A 21,792-nucleotide genomic window follows, 5' to 3' on the forward strand; every position below is an offset into this window, starting at 1 on the left:
AGAGAGGGAGAGAACCGGAGAGACAGAGACACAGAGGGAGATACATAGACATAGAGAGCGGAAGGGAGAGAGAGAGAGGAAGGAAGGGGGCGGGGGGGCGGGAGGGTTCACAGAGAGAGAGACAGAGACAGAGACACGAAACGAAAGTGGTAGGCTGTATTGAAGAGGTGTTGATGAAGACAGGAGCTGAATATATTATTCACAGGAAGAGGCAGGCACAGAGAGCACATCCTCAGGACTGCGGACCTGAGACACAAGGGGAAGAGGGAAGGGGAGGGGAAGGGAGGGGGAGGGGAGGGGGGTGCTGGTGGGGGGGTGGGGGGGGATGTCCACCGACTCCTGTGTCGAATTTTGCCGGGAAAGGAAAGTGTAGTCTTTGTAGGGTGTGGGTGTTGTTGGTTGTTGTTCTATATATATATATATATATATATATATATATATATATATATATATATATATAACAACTTTTTTTTTCAAACGTTTATCTGTTATTATGTTATATTTTCTAAGCCGTGTTTTAGATGACACAATAAACGGAACAAGCTCGTTAGTAATGCAGATATGAATCTCTCTCTCTCTCCCCCCCGTGTGTGTGCGTGTGTGCCGTGCGTGCGTGTGTGTGTTTGTGTGTGTGTGTGTGTGTGTGTGTGTGTGTGTGTGTGTAGTGTCTGTGTCTGTGTGTCTGTGTGAGAGCAGTGTGTGGCTCGGGAACTGAAACATGATTTTTTTTTTCTCTGCAGATATAATTGTAGATGTTGATTTTGAATTTTGGTAGTCTACCTGTGCATTCTTCGACGAACCGGCCGGCTGGCATCAGTCTCAGTTTTGGTTATCTGTCCTGGTCATGGGGGAAGCCCCGTTTCTTCTCCGTTCTTCTACTGACTTTTTCTCCTCCTCCTCCTTCTTCTCCCCCACCTTCTTCTCCTCCTCCTTCTTCTCCCCCACCTTCTTCTCCTCCTTCTTCTCCCCCACCTTCTTCTTCTCCTTCTTGTCCCCCACCTTCTTCTCCTCCTCCTCTTCCTTCTCCCCCACCTTCTTCTCCTCCTTCTTCTCCCCCACCTCCTCCTCCTTCTCCCCCACCTCCTCCTTCTTCTCCCCCACCTTCTTCTCCTCTTCCTCCTCCTCCCCCACCTTCTTCTCCTCCTCCTTCTCCCCCACCTTCTTCTCCTCCTCCTCCTTCTTCTCCCCCACCTTCTTCTCCTCCTCCTCCTCCCCCACCTTCTTCTCCTCCTCCTCCTTCTTCTCCCCCACCTTCTTCTCCTCCTCCTCCTACTCCCCTACCTTCTTCTCCTCCTCCTTCTTCTCCCCCACCTTCTTCTTCTTCTCCTATTTCTTCTCCTCTCCCACTGCCGCCGTTCGTCCATGATTGAGTCAACAGAAAATTGTAATCAAGTTAAGAATATTCATTCCCTTCATAAACGTAAAATGGCATGCCTACACAGGGGGTACACCAGTCCACCCCGGAGCAGTATCTTTATGGACGGAAAAGAATTAATATTAAAGTCTGCCGCTGGAATCACCCGTCCAAAGAATCAGTCCTGCATTTATCGTTGCCGCCAACGCACCCGGGCAAAATGCAAATGGCCGCCGCGGGCTGAATATTGCTGGTGAGATTTTATGTCTTTGTTCTGAGTCGTTCAGCCAAGGCCGCGTGTGGAGTGAAAACATCAGCAGCCATTTTGTGGTTAAAAAGTATAGCAGCGCTTGGCTGAACTCATCTTCACCTGTTGCTGGGGTGTTTCAGTCAAAGGGGGAGAAGGAACTGAGGACGGGGTTTGGTGGCAACAAATCGGTTTTTCACGCTGTATATTGTTTCTAATGAGTTGAACAGCAAATTTCGAAGAAGGCAATTGATTTCGTTGCTGTTAGTTAGTCAGTTGGTCAGTTGAGTCGTTAGTGACTGAGTGAGTGAGTATATGAGTGAGTGAGTGAGTGAGGTAGGTAGGTAGGTAAGTAGGTAGTTTAATATTCCTTGCCGTTAGTGACTCCCCACCTCGTGTCGAACCCTGGTGTATCAATGATATTCAGTCGTCTCCGACTATGACTGACCATCAGAAGAACAGCAGAGAAGGTAACTGCTGCCCCAACTATTTGGGCTAGAATCTGATCGTAGTGGAGAGTCAGTGTCTTACCCAAGTTACACCCCCACTCTCTCGGCCATGACTGAGGGTTTCAGGACAGTCGGCGTTGGGATGGTTCCCAACTTGAACTAAGGCCAACTAGACCCTAAGCCTGCAGCACAAAGAGTCGGTGGAATTTGGCCTCCGAGTTTGAGAGGCAAAATCAAATTCTCAGCAGCCAAGATTGTCGGGACAGCAGTGACCTCCTCTGCTGTTCTGATGGTCAGTCATCATGATAGTCGAACCATATACATTATATAAATGTAAAGTACCATTGACGATTATATATTTCAGAGAGTCGAACACGACTGAATATCATATTAAATAATAATAATAATGCAACTAGTACATTACTACCAATTGAACTATCGACTGCCCATTCTACCTACAGACTCGCTCGATCTCTTCGTCTCTTTCTCCATCAAAAGATATTCACCATAGATTATTCAAGTGCCTGTGTCATTCACGCGCCTATGTCCCCTTGCCATGCACCCATGCCATAGACACTGGCACTAATATCTCATTATTCTAGTGTCTGTGACCCATGCCGACCAATGAATGGTAATTGATTCGATCGGGAATCGCGCGTGCTGGAAACTGGAAAATTGCGTGTTCATCAGTCTCTGAGGATTCTTTCCCTTCGCTCGGTGCATTGCCTGCTGCCCCCTATGTCGTCTGCTCCAGTGCATATTGCTACCACCTGGTGTTCGCTAGTTCCTCTGTGGGTTATCTCTGTGTGTATGTTTTTTGTTGTTTTTGTATGTTTTCTTTTCCTCTCTCCCCGCCCCCTTCCTTCTTTGCGTTCATTCATTCATCAGCACATTCATTCATGCGTTTCTTTGCGGCATCAGTTTTATTTATTAATTTTTTCTTTAAGTACGTCAGTCCGGCTTGCTCGGGTGGATCGTGTTTTATTTCTTCATCTTCTTTCTCTCCTTCCTTCCCGTTCAATATTTTCTTTCCATCGTGTCTTGGAGTCTTTTTTTTTTTTTTAAGTTTTAAACCACTCTTTTTCAGACTTTATATCATCTTCATCTTCAGTCATCATCATTCTTTTCTGCCGGTCACTTTCCTTTATATGTATATGTGTGTATATATATATATTTATATATATATATATATATATCTGTGTGTGTGTGACCCCCTCCCTCCCCTCCCCCTGCACGGCAACCGATCCTAACTGAACGAAGTGCGGCGTCAGTCGTTTTCGAAACTAGCAACGTGCAGCTGCATCCTTAAATGCATCAGTATTCTCTCCATTGGTGTTGATGCCCACAACAGCTAAGTCGACAGCCTCGAGATCTGAGCTGCTGCCACCTACATGCAATGTTGTTGTTTTTCTGTGAACACACACACACACACACACACACACTGACACACACACACACACACACACACACACTGACACACACACTGAGCCGGTTTATTTAGCGCCCCTTCTCGGCTGCTCAAGAGCTCACTACGGTGCGCTTTTCAAGAAAGAAAATATTACAGATCACATAAATCATTCATGACCATACTTTTGAGCCAAAACCTGTCCTTTCCCCCGCCCCACCAGCACATAAATATAAATCACATTTGTCAATGTTCGGCTTATGCAATTTATTTAGTCGGCTGGGAAGAAAACACAACTTAATCAACGTAAATTCATAAAACTTAGAAAGGGTGTGTAACTTTTGTTACATCTAATATATAACTGTCAGTATGTTTGATTTGTTTTGTTGCACTCATCATTAGCCGGCGTCAGTGTGTGTGTGTCAGTCGCGGCCGGTGCCAGTGCGTCAGTGCGGCCGCCTCGGTGGGATCGTGTGCGTTTTTGCCGCGAGACATCTTTGGACTGTTGTAATTCAATGAGTATGTATTGTTATTGTATTCTCCACACCCCAAAAGGGGCTAAAGGATTAAATTTCTTTGAATCTTTTGATGACAAAGAAGGTTCGTTTCGGCGGGTACTCGATGAGGAGCAGCCTGCAACTGAAGAAGATCGTGAAGAACATACACGATATACTAGGTTCTTGTATTGACACGAGGAATTTTCAAAATAAAAATACCTCAAAAAGTCTTCAAAATACTGTCATGATGAAGCCCTGTGGACGAAGAGAGAGAGAGAGAGAATTTAAATGTTCGTGCATTTTTTTTTTTTTTTTTTTTTTTTTTTTTTTAAGTATTTCTCGTCTGTTTCTGCAAAAAGACAAAACGGACACGGTGAAATTTCCGGTCCACGGTTTATGACAGTGACCGGTAAGATAGTAAATAATTTTCACAAACTGAATGTAAATTTATGTGGAAAATCGAAAGAAATTTCTGTTTGCAATACTGGATCACAGCAGTCAGTGTACTATTCGCTTAAATTCGTAGTTGCACAGGAGAATGTTACATAATAGAACAAGGCATTGCTTGCAGTTTCTGTTTCATTATGGACCTTGCAGTAACACTCACGAGTAACAAATTGACAAGCTGCTTTTATTTATTTCTTTTTTTTATTTTAAATAGAACAAAGTAACTTTATTGCCGCATTTATCACAACAAGAGACTAGAGAAGATATATATATATATATATATATATATATATATTCAAGTCCGATCATTCAGTGATTCACACCACGGCAACCAACTGACAAGCCACAGCCAGTGCATAATACTTTAGTAATTAAAATAACAGATGTGAGGTACAGTCCAGTGCAGGCAGTTTGACTTTGAGGCACTTTTTCTGTTTGAGGGTTGTTACCTGTTTTAGCCTCATAAATTCCAGGACCTAAGTTTCTGTGTGGTTCGCAATGAAAACATGCAATGCATGTTGTTATGTGAGATGACATGATGGGTGTAGTCCACCCTTTTAACCCCTTTCAGAGCAGTTCATTATTTTGGCTTTTGTTGCCTGTTTGCCAAGCAGAGGTTAATGATAATGATAATTGATTTTTTTTTTTTTTTCAAAATTATAGTACACAATCTACTGGAAGAAATTTTGCATGAGTTGTACTTTTCCAAAAGGAAAGTACGCATGACTGGAAGTTTTCTGAAAGGAAAATGGATAGACTATCAATTTCTTTGACTTTGCAGTTTATTTAACACACTGGTCAGCTATAAGTGAACCATAAATGTGAGATAAACAAATTTTAGATTATTACACACACACACACACACACACACACACACACACACACACACACACACACACATTTGCCAAGCAGAGGTTAATGATAATTGATTTTTTTTTTTTTTTTCAAAATTATAGTACACAATCTACTGGAAGAAATTTTGCATGAGTTGTACTTTTCCAAAAGGAAAGTACGCATGACTGGAAGTTTTCTGAAAGGAAAATGGATAGACTATCAATTTCTTTGACTTTGCAGTTTATTTAACACACTGGTCAGCAATAAGTGAACCATAAATGTGAGATTAACAAATTTTAGATTATTACACACACACACACACACACACACACACACACACACACACATACACACACATTGTCTGACTGTGTTCCAGCAAATGTTCACTGGCCTTTCTCTCACAAATATAGCTCAAGCAATCGAGGTACAGTCTGGGCTGATCCATGGGATAAAAAGGAAATATACTGAGAATGAGAGCTCTTACTCTGACTCTATAGACTATAGTCTATAGCTGGCCTAAATATGTTTGGGATGTTGGCCGTTCACTTTTTTTTTCTTTTTCTTTTTTTCTTTTTTCTTTTTTTTATAAGCAGTAGAGGTCAACTTTTTCTGGATAAAAAGAAAAGAAAAGGAGTTTGGGGGGGATTAAGGCTGAAGGCTTCACAGTCAAACACACAGCCAGGCCATCTTTGAACACTTGAACTGTTAAGTTACTTAAAAGTTGAACCCACAGGACTGGTCAGTGTTTTTCACTCGAACTCACTAATTTCGTTAACCTTATAGACTTACTCCCATTGTATCAAACATCATCTGTCAGTGAACTTACAGAACAGACTGTACACCTTTTGAAGTGCTTCTCAGACAAGATGAAATATTCTGATGTCTTTGATCACAAACTACTTTTGTGTCAAGACAGTGAGACACTGGGACAGTAATATTTAGTACTGTTGATTTTGTATGCACTGCTTTTCTATTCTTTTGCTATTCTTTGCTAATCCCTACCTTCCAATAATTAATATGTGCATTTGTGTATTAGTCTCATATAAATCAAACTAGAATAATTACATTTATAGCATATCATGATGATATTAATCTGTATGTTCTGTCGTTTTGTTAACAGGTTGATAATTTCTCCTAACCTTAGTCCTTTTATGTATTTATTTATTATTATTATTATTATTACTACTACTATCTTTTTTTATATTATAATTATTATTTATTTATTTATGTAAGCTTATCTATCATTTATTCACCTTTTTCTCAAGGCCTGACTAAGCGCGTTGGGTTACGCTGCTGGTCAGGCATCTGCTTGGCAGATGTGGTGTAGCGTATATGGGTTTGTCCGAACGCAGTGACGCCTCCTTGAGCTACTGAAACCGTGAAACCGTTAGTCCTTTCATTGTTGTGTTGTATGCAAATCTAGTTATATATACAAATTACAAATCACCATAGACTAACGGTGCAGCAAAACTATGTTGTTGGTTGCTTTTTTTTTTAACAGCTGATATAGAAGAGGACAATGGGAGACATCAAGCAGTTCCTGTATTCCTGGCTGGGCAAGCAGAAGATGATGCCAGAATACGAGTTCAGCTCAGGGGGTGGACCAAAACATCGCCAGCGCTTCAAGTGTGAGGTAAACTAAGTGCAGGGAGTGCTGAGTCATCTTATTTCAAGAGTTTATGCTTAAACTGAAAGCCAGAATCATAAACAGCATTACACTAGCATATATTCCAGGCTTTACCTATTGATAGTTAATGCGTGTGAGAATTGGCCATTCAAATTTAAACTGGCTCAGTTACTTGACCTCAGTCATGTATTTCGTGATTTTTTTTCCCCCCCCAACTTTGGACCTCAGAATTAAAATCACAACATGCCTGCAACATATTTGCATTGTCAGTTTCAAGAGTGAACCACCATAAAGAAAATCTCAGCAAACTAAATCCCTCAGTAATTAAAGAGTGTAATTTAATGATGATATCTCAAGAAGGATGCTGCCCATGAAATTTAATGTAAAAGATGAGTACATATTCCTGTTGCTGACTATGGGTCATGCCTTATCTGCCCTTGGATGCAGCTGCGGGTTGAAGGGTTGGACTATGTTGCCGTCGGCAACTCCACCAGCAAGAAAGACGCCCAGGCAAACGCAGCTCGGGACTTTGTCAATTACCTGGTGCGCTTGGGCAAAATTGACGCCAAGGACGTTCCGTCTGTTGTAAGTACAGTTGCACTGATTCTTGAAGTTGTGTTACTGATTTTTTTTAAATAGTTTTTACGTCTTCACTTATTACTTTTTATGGTTTGCCCAGGAACTTGAATATGCAGTAAAACATAGTTGACTTCATCTGCTATTTTAAGTTAATTTGAAAATAATATCAGACTTGCTTTTGATTTATTTGTAAGTTTGATGTGGAGTTAGCATGTCAAACTCAACTGCTTTTCAATCTGTCATTTAGTGTTGATTTGTAGTGTTAAAGCTTATATATATGTCTGACTCTAAGAATTGCTTTTGTAGCTGCACCCTGGAATTTTTTTTTTTTTTTTTTTTTTGCCAGATATATACATACAGGGTTCACTAAAAATTAAGGACCACATCACAAAAGCAGGTATGTTTCCATTAATGAAACTGATAAAGAAAAAAAAAGAGAGATTATATTTGTAAATAATGCAGGCTGCATATAGTCTGCCACTGACATCTTATTGGATAGTGGATACACAAACAACTCTCTTGATGCATGCACAATGAACAGCTTGAAAAAAGTGTTTGAAAAATCAATGTTTCAGCTTAAAATTTACACTAATTCAGTGTTACACACACACACACACACACACACACACACACACACACACACACACACACACACACACACACACACACACAGAGAGAGTAGAGTAGAGTAGCTGTTGTTTTCATTGTAAAGAAAAAAAAAGGAAGCACACATACAAGAAAGCACCTCTGGTTATCAGTGGTGCTCCTTACATTGTCTGCACACACAGCCGTTTGCTTAAAACTCAGCATGATTTCATCTTGCCCACCAAGAAGGTTTCTATGCAAGTTTTCCAAGTGGACCTTCAATTTCGGTGAACCCTGTTTCCCCAAGTGGTCCTTAACTTTTTATGAACCCTGTATATATATATATGGACGACGCTACAGAACGTTTAAGTTGAAATCCAGAGCTCTGAAGACTTATTCCACGTTCAATCCACCTTTTAAATTCTTGAGAACTGTGTGTGTTGTGTGCGCGCGCGCACATTCTCATGTGAGACGTGTGAAAGTCCGTGCATGATAGGCTGTACCTTGTTCTAGTTGTGGTGTGTGTGTGTGTGTGTGTGTGTGTGTTTTGAGCTTAAAACGTGACAATTGGTTATAATGAATGTGCAATATGTAGGAAGAATAATGTGCAATATGCAGGATGAATGTACAATGAATATGTCTAATGCTAACGTCCATATTCTAAATATATTTCTGTTTAATAATTACAATGTAATAATTAATTGCAATTTTTTTAAAAGCGAATATGTGAAATGCTTTTATTTGAGAACATATGTTTATTACTCTTGTTTAATCAAGTTATCCGCGTGTGTGGGGTGGGTGGTGGTTGGGGGGGGGGGGGGGGTGCGGTGCGGGGGGGGTGCTGATTATCTGTTTGTGGTTTTCCGCCATTCATCTTTATTCTTATCTTATCTGTCTATTATAATCAGTGTAATACAATGTGCAGTATAGTAGGCTATGTTTATAATTATATTCAAATAATGTTTCTTAATTCTTTCTGTTTTTACATTAAGAATACTGGTTATTACCTGCAGTGTGTGGATGTATGTATGGAACGATGTATGTGATATTTTTTAAATTTGTATCTTCGTAATATTTGTAGGGGCTGTTGTTGGCTTTTACAGTTATGGTCCCCATGTTGTTTACTTGTCTATGTTGTGATAATGCACCTGACCAAATTTCTCCAGTTGGAGATAATAAAGTTATTCTTATCTTATCTTATCTTATCTTATCTTATATATATACATGTCAGTGAAACAGACAAGTAACAGGATGATGCTGTGTTGGCAGGGACCGCCGACCCCCGCGGTGCCAGCGGGAGGGGAGGGAGGGGGTATGGGTCAGCTCCCCGAAGGAATGGTGGCCCCCCACGAGAGCCTGGGATTGGGTAAGTGAGGCGGTACTGTGACCTCCCTCGTGCCAAGTTTGTTTCAGTTTTTCAAGGAGGTGTCACTGCCTTCGGACAAATCAGTGTGTGTGTGTATATATATATATAGAGAGAGAGAGAGAGAGATACGCTACACCACATGACGGGCGCAATAGCCGAGTGGTTAAAGCGTTGGACTGTCAATCTGAGGGTCCCGGGTTCGAATCACGGTGACGGCGCCTGGTGGGTGAAGGGTGGAGATTTTTACGATCTCCCAGGTCAACATATGTGCACACCTGCTAGTGCCTGAACCCCCTCCGTGTGGATATGCAAGCAGAAGATCAAATACGCACGTTAAAGATCCTGTAATCCATGTCAGCGTTCGGTGGGTTATGGAAACAAGAACATACCCAGCATGCACACCCCCGAAAACGGAATATGGCTGCCTACATGGCGGGATAAAAACGGTCATGCACGTAAAAGCCCACTCGTATACGTACGAGTGAACGTGGGAGTTGCAGCCCACAAACGCAGAAGAAGAAGAAGCTACACCACATGTATGACTATGAGGCAGATGCCTGACCAGCAGCATTACCCAACACGCTTAGTCAGGCCTTGACTGCATGCATGTATATTTGAAAGCTAGACAGGGATACAGAGGGGAGGTAACCTACTTCCGGGAGGTTATCGGCCTTAGCTACTTTCATTTTCTCTGCATAGGCGGATAGTAGTTTGCACAGGATGGGAATTGGACTCCCTTCCAGAGTCTGCACTAATGGGTCATGGTAAGTATGTTAGATAAACGTAATTTTAGGGGGAAAAAAAATCCTTTTGTATAGCTGTCAGACTGGATTTCTTTGGTAGAACTTTACCAGAGCTGAACATTTTTGTTGCCATGGGTTCTTTTTCAGCACGCCAAATGCGTGTTGCACGCAGGACTTTGGTTTACCACCTCATCCCAATGACTAGAACCTCAGTTTGGTTTTCCAGTCGAGCTTGAGAGAAAGGGCAAAAGCAGGATTTTAATCCGGATTCTCATGATCACTGTGATGGCAGATAATGGACTTACTGTAAAGTTCGGTCGATAAGCCACAACTTTTTCTCCCAGTTTCAACCTCTGCGGCTAATACAATGATGCGGCTTATTTGAGGATTTTAACGATCCCGGGAGTGTCGCGTTCTTGTCTGTTCAAAGCTTCCCTTCAAGTTCAACTCACCAAAATCATGATTTCTGCCCATGAATTTTTGGATGAGCTTCAGGTTAGTGTGCTAACTGTTCACGATTTAAAAATCAAATCTGCACACATTAAAGCCTTCAGATCAGCATTCAGGTCTACTCTGCTCAAGCACACATCCTCATCATGCCAAAAACGCGACAAAATGCCTATGATGCAGCCTTCAAATTGAAGGCGATCGACCTAGCAGACAACAGTGCAAGCGACGAACCAGCGGCGACCTCCACCTTGCATTCATGTTCATCAAGTGAAAGTGAGGCTGAAGTCAGTGACAAGATGGCAGAGAAAGCTGCACTGGTTCTCGTCAACTCAGACACTGAAGATGAAGATTTCAGTGGATTCAGTGAGCAGGACGACATTGAATAAATTAGACTATCCCTAAATTATGGATCTTATTTTCGTTGCGTTTGTTGTTGTTTTTTTGTGTGTGTGTGGCACTAGCAGTATTTTTGTTTGCTTTTCTTTGTGTTGTTTTCAGCTTGTGTTTATTTCATAATCTACAGTATTGACAGCTTTTCTGTAGTATTGGTATGTGTTCCGGTACTGGTAATAAGTGCGGCTTATAAACCAGTGCGGTTTATGTGTGTATGAAGTTCAATTTTTTTCAAAATTTAGTGGGTGCGGCTTATATACCAGCGCGCTCGATAGACCGAACTTTACGGTAACCATTCTGCCACCTCGCTTCCTTGGGCCAAGTTAGATGACAGGAGACATCTGTGTTGTCAGCTGGTCATGTCCATCGCAGAAGCATAAAGCATAATATACTGTAGACTGTCTTCTACATGCCCACTATCTCAGTATCTAGTAAATGTCCACCCCCCCTTTTTTTAAGTTGAAATCTGTGCATGGGGCAAAACATTTTCTGAACGACAACCCACATCTTTGAGAAAAGAAAGAAATTTTTATCATCAGCTAACGATAAATCAGCTTGCTGTGTGAGACCACGCTGCTTTACAAAGCAGTGCAGATTCGGATCTAGAAATAATAATAATAATAATGGGTACTTATATAGCACACTATCCAGAAATCTGCTCTGGGTGCTTTACAAAAATGCTTTTGTTAACATAAAACATTATATCTATGTTACATACACACACCAAAATGTGACTACACACACACACACACACACACACACACACACACACACACACACACACACACACGCACACACACACACTGCATACATACATTTTAACATACATGTGTATCTAACAGCTATCCTAACACATATGCACACATAGACAGGCACAAACTTACATAAACACACGCACACACAATACACATTCATATACATGTATGTAGTTATGTACACATACATATGTATACACACATAGTCAAGCACAGCTAACGCAAAGGAAGTGGACCTGCCACAATATTCCTCTGGACCTGCAAATAATGAGCAGAATGTTTGCATGAGAATGTCAATGTGTCATTGAGAAAATCGAGTGAGACTGAGAGTATGATGTTGCTCCATGATGGAGTGTCTTGTTTCAGTCGGTTGCATTCTGTTCTCTGTCTCTGTCTGTCTCTCTTTCTCTCTCTGTGTCTGTCTCTGTCTGTCTGTCTGTCTGTCTGTCACTCTCTCTCTCTCTATGTATATATAAATAGATATATATATATATATCTATATCTGTCTCTCTCTTTCTCAGAAACACTAATGTGCTTGTATTCATGTGATTGCGTGTGTGTGTGTGTTTTTGTGTGTGTGAAAGTGAGAGAGGGTGGTGAATGGGGTGAGGGAAACAGATTGGAGAGAAAGAATGATGGACAAATGAAGGAGGCAGAGAGACACACTGAGAGAGGATGCTTTAGTACAGAAACACATCCATTACCGTGTGTATTTGAACGTTTCCTTTTGACATCACCAGTTTCATTTTAGACTTCTCATGGATATAAAGTATGTAAGCATCCAACTGGTTCTATGTACGGGAATGGGCTCCCACAAAGGGTTAAGTACTGAGTAAACGCCTGTCCCCAACTTCAGGGAGAAATTTTGTGCAAAGAGGGGATGAGCGCTTACGTGGTTGTTTACTGTTTGTGTACAGCTACCGGTATCGGGTAGTTTCTGTTTGTTACATGCATGGACGTGCGTGCACACGCGTGCGCGCGTACACACGCACGCATGCGCACACACACGCACGCACGCGCACACACACACGCGCACACACACACACACACACACACTTGCACCAGAGAAACAGAAAGAAAAAGACAGAACGAATGAAGGAGGCAGAGACACATGGGGAGAGGAAATTTTAGCACAGAAACACATACATTAACATCTGCATAATAGTATCACTTACCAGTGAAAAGACGTTAAACTAAGGAAACACACACACACACACACACACACACACACACGCACGCACGCACCAGAGAAACAGAAAGTAAAAGACAGAACGAATGAAGGAGGCAGAGACACATGGGGAGAGGAAATTTTAGCACAGAAACACACATTAACATCTGTATAATAATATCACTTACCAGTGAAAAGACGTTAAACTAAGGAAACACACACACACACACACACGCACGCACCAGGGAAACAGACAGAAAAAGACAGAACAAATGAAGGAGGCAGAGACACACAGTGAGAGGAAATTTTAGCACAGAAACACATACATGACATATTTTAACATATGTATAATTGTATCACTTACCAGTGAAAAGACGTTAAACTAAGGAAACACACACACACACACACACACACACACACACATGAAAGAAAAAGAAACGACCACAAGCCCCACACCTACATAACCGTTTGCTCATGTGAATGAAGCCACACAAAGTGATGTGAGACGTTCATGGTGGTTGTGGAAACAGACGGGTCGGGATCGGCCCCAGGTCCTTCAGGCCCCCCGCGGGAGTTCCCCCTGTACCAGCGAGGCCCCCCACAGGAGTACCTGGATCGACTGGCAGAGAAACGCCGCCTGGAGGAGGTGAGGAGGAGGGGGGGGGGGGTGTAGGTGGAAACTGGAAAGATACAAGATGGATTCTTGATAATCAGTCATGTCCACCTGTGACCCATCAGAACAGCAAGGAAGGCAACTGCTGTCCAAGTATGCATGACAGTCGTGCTTAACTGTGACCTTCGGAACAGATAGGTATGACTGTAAGTTGTGTCCAGCTGTGACCATTGGAACAGCAGAGGAGGCAACTGCTGTGGTCATTTATATGATAGTCAGTCGTGTCCACCTATGACCATCAGAACAGCAGAGGAGGCAGCTGCTGTGGTCATTTATATGATAGTCAGTCGTGTCCACCTATGACCATCAGAACAGCAGAGGAGGCAACTGCTGTGGTCATTTATATGATAGTCAGTCGTGTCCACCTATGACCATCAGAAAAGCTGAGGAGGCAACTGCTGTGGTCATTTATATGATAGTCAGTTGTGTTCAGCTATGACCATCAGAACAGCAGAGGAGGCAACTGCTGTGGTCATTTATATGATAGTTGTGTCCACCTATGACCATCAGAACAGCAGAGGAGGCAACTGCTGTGATCATTTATATGATAGTCAGTTGTGTCCACCTATGACCATCAGAAAAGCTGAGGAGGCAACTGCTGTGGTCATTTATATGATAGTCAGTTGTGTTCAGCTATGACCATCAGAACAGCAGAGGAGGCAACTGCTGTGGTCATTTATATGATAGTCAGTCGTGTCCACCTATGACCATCAGAAAAGCTGAGGAGGCAACTGCTGTGGTCATTTATATGATAGTCAGTTGTGTTCAGCTATGACCATCAGAACAGCAGAGGAGGCAACTGCTGTGGTCATTTATATGATAGTCAGTCGTGTCCACCTATGACCATCAGAACAGCAGAGGAGGCAGCTGCTATCCTGGTATGCATGATAGTCATGTACATCTATGACCATCATAACAGCAGAGGGTGCGGCTGTTGTCCTTACGAACTGGGCTAGAATTTGATAATAGTGGAGCGTGTTTGCAAGATACAAGAATGCTTTTAGCATCTCTGAAAGAGAAATAGTTTGCGAATGTTGCAGGCAGATGAAAAAATGGCATTTAAAAAAAAAAATGTTTTTAAGCATTTATCCACGGAATTGCACTGCTTGTATTCTGTCTCTCTCTCTCTCTCTCTCTCTCTCTCTCTCTCTCTCTCTCTCTCTCTCTCAGTCTTTATCTGTGTGTCTGTCTCTTTTTCATGAGTTGCACAACAACAGAAATGGACACATTGCACAATAGAAGTGAACACATTTGCAGTTGTCATGATTGTGAAAAGACACACACACACACACACACACACACACACACACACACACACACACACACAAACATGCACATTGATGGCTTGATGTAAAAAAGCAATTGTTGCTTATTCAATTTACCATCATGAAATAAAATCTTGACTTGACAAAAAATCCCCAACAACAACAACAAAAACAAAAAACAAACCACAAAAAAACCACACACATGAACAAAACATGAAAGCGCTTCATATCTGACTCCTATTGTATTCAGCTTATGGGGAAGGGAAAGAGACAGAAAGAAGAGAAAGAAGGAAGGAAGAAAAGAAGACAGCAGAGACACAGAGAGAGAGGAGACTTGGACACAGAATCACATCCATAACATTATTACATATTTCTAACAAATTGAACAGCTTTTGTGACGGGCGCCATAGCCGAATGGTTAAAGCGTTGGACTTTCGATCTGAGGGTCTCGGGTTCGAATCACGGTGATGGCGCCTGGTGGGTAAGGGGTGGAGATTTTTACGATCTCCCAGGTCAACATATGTGCAGACCTGCCAGTGCCTGAACCCCCTTCATGTGTATGCGCAAGCATAAGATCAAATACGCACGTTAAAGATCCTGTAGTCCATGTCAGCGTTCGGTGGGTTATGGAAACAAGAACATACCCAGCATGCACACCCCCGAAAACGGAGTATGGCTGCCTACATGGCGGGGTAAAAACGGTCATACACATAAAAAAGCCCACTCGCGTATATACGAGTGAACGTGGGAGTTGAAGCCCACGAACGCAGAAGAAGAAGAAGAGCTTTTTGTCATGCCCGGTTTTTTCCCTCCAGTCAGAAGACGTGGACATGAACGCTGAGATCCACGGCAACTGGACCGTGGACACTGCTAAGAGCCGGCTGCACCAGTTTCTCCAGATGCACCGCATTCAGACCGACTATAAGTATTCCGTCGTCGGCCCAGACCACAACAGGTAATTGTGTCTGCTGAAAATTGCTCCCACTCAATGGGGTTGGAGGGGGGGGGGGATAAAAGTTATTATAGATGAATGAACAGTTAAATCAATAGACTGCCCAGCATAAGTTTATTCATAATAATTGAAATTTGCAGTCTCTTTGTTTTGCAGGGTAACTTTTTAAGTTTGGGTTTTTGAATGTTTTTTTTTGTGGGGGGGTTGGATATTTTCTTCGTGTCGTGTCTTTTTATTTGTGTGTGTGTATGTTTTATTTGTTGTTATTTTGAGGGTTGAAATTCTTTGCTCTGTTTGTTCTGCATTGTTTCTTTATTCCAAACGAGGAAGCAAATTGCAGTCCACATGATATATGGAGTTTTCAGATGATAAGGATAATTGTCTTATCAGTTTACTTTATGTGGTATTCTGTTGTATTTTTGTTATATTTTTGTTAAATGGATTTTTTTTTTTTTTTTTTTTTTTTTTTTTTTTTTTTTTTTTCCCCCATCTGGCGATAGTATTTCATTTTTAGTTTTGTGGTCAAGTTTTTATTCTCAGTTTTGATTTGTTGTTGTTGTTGCTGTTGTTGCTGTTGTTGACAAGAGAAATGTCAGAATATAAAAAGAAGTCTGATTCATAAAGCAGTGGTATAGGGTTTTCCACTTGTTGTTGTTGTTGTTGACATGAGGAATGTCAGAATATAAAAAGAAGTCGGATTCATAAAGCAGTGGTATAGGGTTTTCCACTTGTTGTTGTTGACAAGAGAAATAATCAGAATATAAAAAGAAGTCTGATTCATAAAGCGGTGGGGTAGGGTTTTCCACTTGTGTTGTTGTTGTTGCTGTTGTTGTTGACAAGAGAAATAATCAGAATATAAAAAGAAGTCTGATTCATAAAGCAGTGGTATCGGGTTTTCCACTTGTTGTTGTTGTTCTTGACAAGATGAATGTCAAAATATAAAATGAAGTCGGATTCATAAAGCAGTGGTATAGGGTTTTCCATTTGTGCAGGTGTATGCTCGATAATCCTTTGACTGCAACAGTTACTTTTGTGTTCATCTTAATTCACACTGTGTAAATAAACTTTTACCTGAAGAACACAAGAATCATTACACAAGATTCAAATGCCCATGTTTGTTTGAGCTTATGTGTGTATGTGTTCATGTGAGTGTGTGTGTCATCACACATGCGTTTGTGTATGTGTGTGTGTTCATGTGGAACCAGTACAAGGGAGATAATTCAGTGAACAGCAGAGGAGGGTACAAATGCGAAAAATATCAGTGCCATAAAGTCATTGACAGTGGTATTGGAGCCACTTGCTTTTCCCATAGTGGTCCAGTTTTTACAGCTGTTTGAAAGAAAGATTTCTCCTGCAAGGAAACTGCTTTTGGTTAAGAATGATTTAGTTATTTTGTATTTCATAAGGTGGTTTTTTTCTTTTTCTGACTTAAAATATGTTATTATTATTATGTGTGTCTGGTGTGATGTGAACATTTGCATTTTGCTTTTACATCTTGTTTGTTTAAAGCTTGTTATATGTGATGGATAAAGAGGGTTTGTTGTCAAAGCTGTGTATGGGTAAGACCACATTGAAGGGGTTATCGCTGCCCCCTGACACCATTCTTCTTTCATGACCACACCTGGCAGTTTGACACTTTGAGCATTGTGGCAGTGGTCAGTGACTCAGCTCCGCGTGTGTACAGGCACGCACATACCTGTGTGGACGACCACAGGCTGATCAACAACACTACTACACCTGCTCTGAACATAACAAGCATGCATACAGTATATACAAATCATATCGGGGATGTAAACAGAAACAATTCCCCCCCCCCCCCACCACCCCCACCACCACCTCCTCCCCAAGCTCAACACTGCCAGGTGTGGTCAGACTGGCACCGGTTGATCCCAGAAACCTCAGGTGGAACGTGGGGACTGTGAGGAGAGCAGAGGCTTCCAGTGTTGACCCTGGTGAAGCCCGCACTCTGGACAGCGACCAGAGATGAGGCATCACGCATGTACCGAGATCGGCACACACTTTCTCTCTCCGCATGCTGCTTGCATGGGGGGGTTGGTGGGGGGTTTGGTGAGAGGGGGAGTGGGGGAGGGCAAAACTGAACACTGAAATGCTCAGTGTCATTAGCTGTAGAGCTCTTGTGGCGTAGCAGACAAATCATGAAAAAAAATGTTAACAAATTTTGAGAATGACAAACATGGATTTTGAGAATGTGACAAACGTATAACATTGCCAGATGGTGCAGACAGACTTTGAGCAAGTGGTTTGAAGAATAGTCACATTTTTCAGCAGTTCATTTCATTTGTTTGAAAAGCTTAGTCCAGCAACAGAACAATAATAACTGAAGTGCAGGAAACATAAGCTTTAACATTTGTGTTCTTAGTTATATATATCATTTCCAAAGAAATCCAAAGAAGCGTAAGCTTTCATATGTATATATTCAATTAGATGTAATATTTCCAGCTGAATCAGCTATAGTTGTTCACAAAATCACAAAGATAATGGGTTGATTTTAGTACCCGCTTCAAAGAAATTTTAACCAAAAAGAAAAGAGAGAAAATACTGTACTGCAGTGGCAAACCTTAGCAGTACCAGCTTTAGAAAAGAATTAAAGGAGAAGGGAAAATGTTTTCCTGCAATGATAAACCAAGCACACAGTGGCAAACCTTAGCAGTACCAGCTTTAGATAAGAGTTAAAGGAGAAGGGAAAATGTTTTCCTGCAATGATAAACCAAGCACACAGTGGCAAACCTTAGCAGTACCAGCTTTAGATAAGAGTTAAAGGAGAAGGAAAAATTGTTTTCCTGCAATGATAAACCAAGCACACAGTGGCAAACCTTAGCAGTACCAGCTTTAGATAAGAGTTAAAGAAGGAAAAATGTTTTCCTGCAATGATAAACCAAGCACACAGTGGCAAACCTTAGCAGTACCAGCTTTAGATAAGAGTTAAAGGAGAAGGGAAAATGTTTTCCTGCAATGGTAAACCAAGCACACAGTGGCAAACCTTAGCAGTACCAGCTTTAGATAAGAGTTAAAGGAGAAGGGAAAATGTTTTCCTGCAATGATAAACCAAGCACACAGTGGCAAACCTTAGCAGTACCAGCTTTAGATAAGAGTTAAAGGAGAAGGAAAAATTGTTTTCCTGCAATGATAAACCAAGCACACAGTGGCAAAACCTAGGCACACCGTGGCAGAGCAAAGCACACAGTGGCAAAACCTAGGCAGACAATGGCAAATTCAAGCACAGACATTGCCAAGTGAGTGACAAGATATTGACGTCACTCACCCTGCAATGGCAGTCAAGACTGGAGCGTGTTCATGTACGTACATATACACGTGTATACGTACATAGGGAGGGGAAAGTGTGTTGCCATCTCATCTGTTTCTCAGAGAAGCTCTTTCTTCACAGTCCCCACGTTCCGCTGACAGTTCTGTGGAAGGCTTGGAGGCTTTGGCGACACAGTCATTCTGTAAGTGTATTGGGGGCTTTTTAAATTTTTTTTTTAATTAAAAATATATATATATATATTGTGTGTGTGTCTTCTTTTTCTGTCGCCATCCCCTTGCCCTTTGTTCATCTAGTATGATTTCTTCATGTGATTGACTCTGTGTTTCACAATTATTCTAGTACTTGAAGTAGGATTTTTTTTTCATCCTCCTTGCCCTTTGTTCATCTAGTGTGATTTCTTCATGTGATTGACTCTGTGTTTCACAATTATTCTAGTGCTTGAAGTAGGATTTTTTTTTTAGGATATAGGCAGCCTAGGGGTTAAGTTTCTAATGATGGATGTTCTGATGTTTCTATTCTGAAAGGGGGGGGGGGTCCAGGTACCAGCAGATATGCGTGCATGTTGACCTGGGAGATTGGAATGATCTCCTCTTTTTTTTTTTTTTTTAAAGTTTTTACCACCAGACGCAGTTGTGATTCAAACACAGGACCCTACTTGCTAGGATTTGAAGTCGGACCACCCACATAGGATGGCAGGAATTATTTGTCTGGAATTTGGGGTTCTGTAATTGTCAAGGGGAAAAAAAAAAGTTCCATTGAAGAAGACTTGTAGAAGCATCACAAATAAACGAACAATACTAAATGCTCCATGACTTCCTTGCAATTGAGGTGGTAAAAAAAAAGGTATGGGTAATTGTCTACTTTGTTGAGATAGATTTCTGTTAGTGTGTGTGTGTGTTGGGGGGGCTTTTTGGGTGTGTGTTTTTTGTTGTTGTTGTTTTTTTAAGGTGATGGGTATTACATGTTTTCTGTTTTCACTAAGAATGTTACTTTGAAGAGGGTGTTTGTGTTTGTGATCTGACGTCTGTTCTGCCACTTTATTGTTTTGTCTTTTCAGTTATATGTGTTGGCATGCGTTTTTGAAAGTGTGTTTTGTGTACATGTGATTATCTGTGTCATTTTTTCCCTTCAGTCTTATGTTTGTCTTTCCTTCTCAGTGTGAATGTGTAATTGTAATTTGTTGTGGTTTCTCAGAAGTGTGTGTTGGGTGTGTTGTGTGTGAGAGAGAGAGAGAGAGAGTGTGTGTGTAGATGTATATCTGGTTTCATTTAGATGAAAGAAAGAGACAGAGACAGACAGACAAAGACAGGGACACACACAGAGGGAGAGGGAGGGAGGGAGACAGACAGACAGACAGACAGACAAAAAGACACAGACAGACACACAAACACACACACACACACACACACACAAAGAGGGATTGAGAGAGACACACACACACACGCACACAGACAGAGACAGACACACAGACCCCTGCCCCCTTCCCCAACCCCCTCTCACCACCCTATGATGACCTTTCTCTGAGCTCTCTTCACTGAACCCTGTTTTTGCCCTCTGACCCCATCTTGGTCACGATTGTACGCATTTTGGTTCCATCGTCTAAACGAAACACGCTGTGTGATAATTCAGGTTTCTGTGTGTGGTGTTCAGTGTTATCGGTTGGCAAGAGAGAGAGAGAGGAGAGTAGAGTATTGTGTAAATGTAATGCTGTACGTATGGATAGATTATTATATTATCAATATTATATTTATAATACCCTTCTCTCCCCTCTCTTTTGGTTTTTTTTTTCCATTCATATTTTCAAAAAAGATATGTGTTAGTGCTGATGAAGCATAAATAAGGAATGTTGTTAGAAAGAATTGGTTTGTTATTTGGGAAGGGGTGTGTGTGTGTGTGTGTAAAATTTGAATGTGTATCATTACCTGGAATTGTTTGCCCAACTTACTGTCATGTGGTGTGTGTTTGTGTGTGTGTGTGTGTGTGTGTGTGTGTGTGCGTGTGTGTGTGTGTGTGTGTGCTGCCTTCAGGAGTTTTGTGGCAGAGATGGGGTTCTTTGTTAAGAAAGCCAACCAGCGTAAGTGTTCCTTTTTTCTTTTTCATTTCTTTTTCTTTTTTTTTTTTTTTTGTTTTTGTATGTGATATTGTGTGTGTGTATAGTGTGGTGTGTGTGTGTGAAGTGTATGTGTGTGTATGTATTTTGTGTGCTGACATTTTGTTCACAGAGTAAGAATGTGCATCTGTGTGATATGCTTGTGCTTGTGCGTGTGCGTGCGTGTGTGTGTGTGTGAAGCAGTCATGCTTATTTTTACATACATGTGATTGTCAGAAATTTACATACTCATACTTATTTTACATACCAATAAGTATAAGAACATAATGTACTTTTTTTTTGCACGCGTGGTAGAATGATATACTCTTACATGTATTTTTTTAATTGAATGGAAGAACATCATGAGCTTATACCTGTTGTCCATACATGTAAGAAAGTTACTTTATTATTGCTATTTTTTTACATAATGAGAGAATGTGTTACACTGAATTTTATCTTTTACGTGCATAAAACAATGTTACATATGTTTTTTACCTGCATGTAAAAGCATCATGCAGTCATCCTTAATTTTTACATACATGTAAGAATGTTGTGCTCTTACACGTATTTTTCACTTTCATGTAAGAAAGTTATGAACTTATTTTTTACATACATGGAACATTGAAAG

At 41.2% G+C, this 21,792-nt stretch overlaps 1 protein-coding gene across 4 annotated transcripts in view; it reads left to right on the forward strand.

The window, feature by feature from the left end:
- Positions 1-4,310: 4,310 nt before the first annotated feature.
- LOC143275872 (ATP-dependent RNA helicase A-like) overlaps positions 4,311-21,792 on the forward strand; it is a 58,984-nt gene continuing 41,502 nt past the window's right edge. For 3 of the 4 annotated variants that reach the window (XR_013053473.1, XR_013053474.1, XM_076580170.1), the window contains exons 1-7: positions 4,311-4,361; positions 6,735-6,866; positions 7,308-7,445; positions 9,294-9,390; positions 13,430-13,545; positions 15,653-15,792; positions 21,103-21,149. Coding sequence is in view for 2 of the 4 variants with exons in the window: in XM_076580170.1 (XP_076436285.1) it covers positions 6,753-6,866; positions 7,308-7,445; positions 9,294-9,390; positions 13,430-13,545; positions 15,653-15,792; positions 21,103-21,149 (652 nt within the window). In the remaining 2 variants the exon portion in view is untranslated. Of the gene's footprint in view, positions 4,362-6,734; positions 6,867-7,307; positions 7,446-9,293; positions 9,391-13,429; positions 13,546-15,652; positions 15,793-19,195; positions 19,257-21,102; positions 21,150-21,792 lie in introns of those variants that run through there. The other variant, XM_076580172.1, reaches the window with a different exon arrangement.

This window comes from Babylonia areolata, chromosome 31 (assembly GCF_041734735.1).
Source record: "Babylonia areolata isolate BAREFJ2019XMU chromosome 31, ASM4173473v1, whole genome shotgun sequence".
Taxonomy (NCBI): Eukaryota; Metazoa; Mollusca; class Gastropoda; order Neogastropoda; family Buccinidae; genus Babylonia; species Babylonia areolata.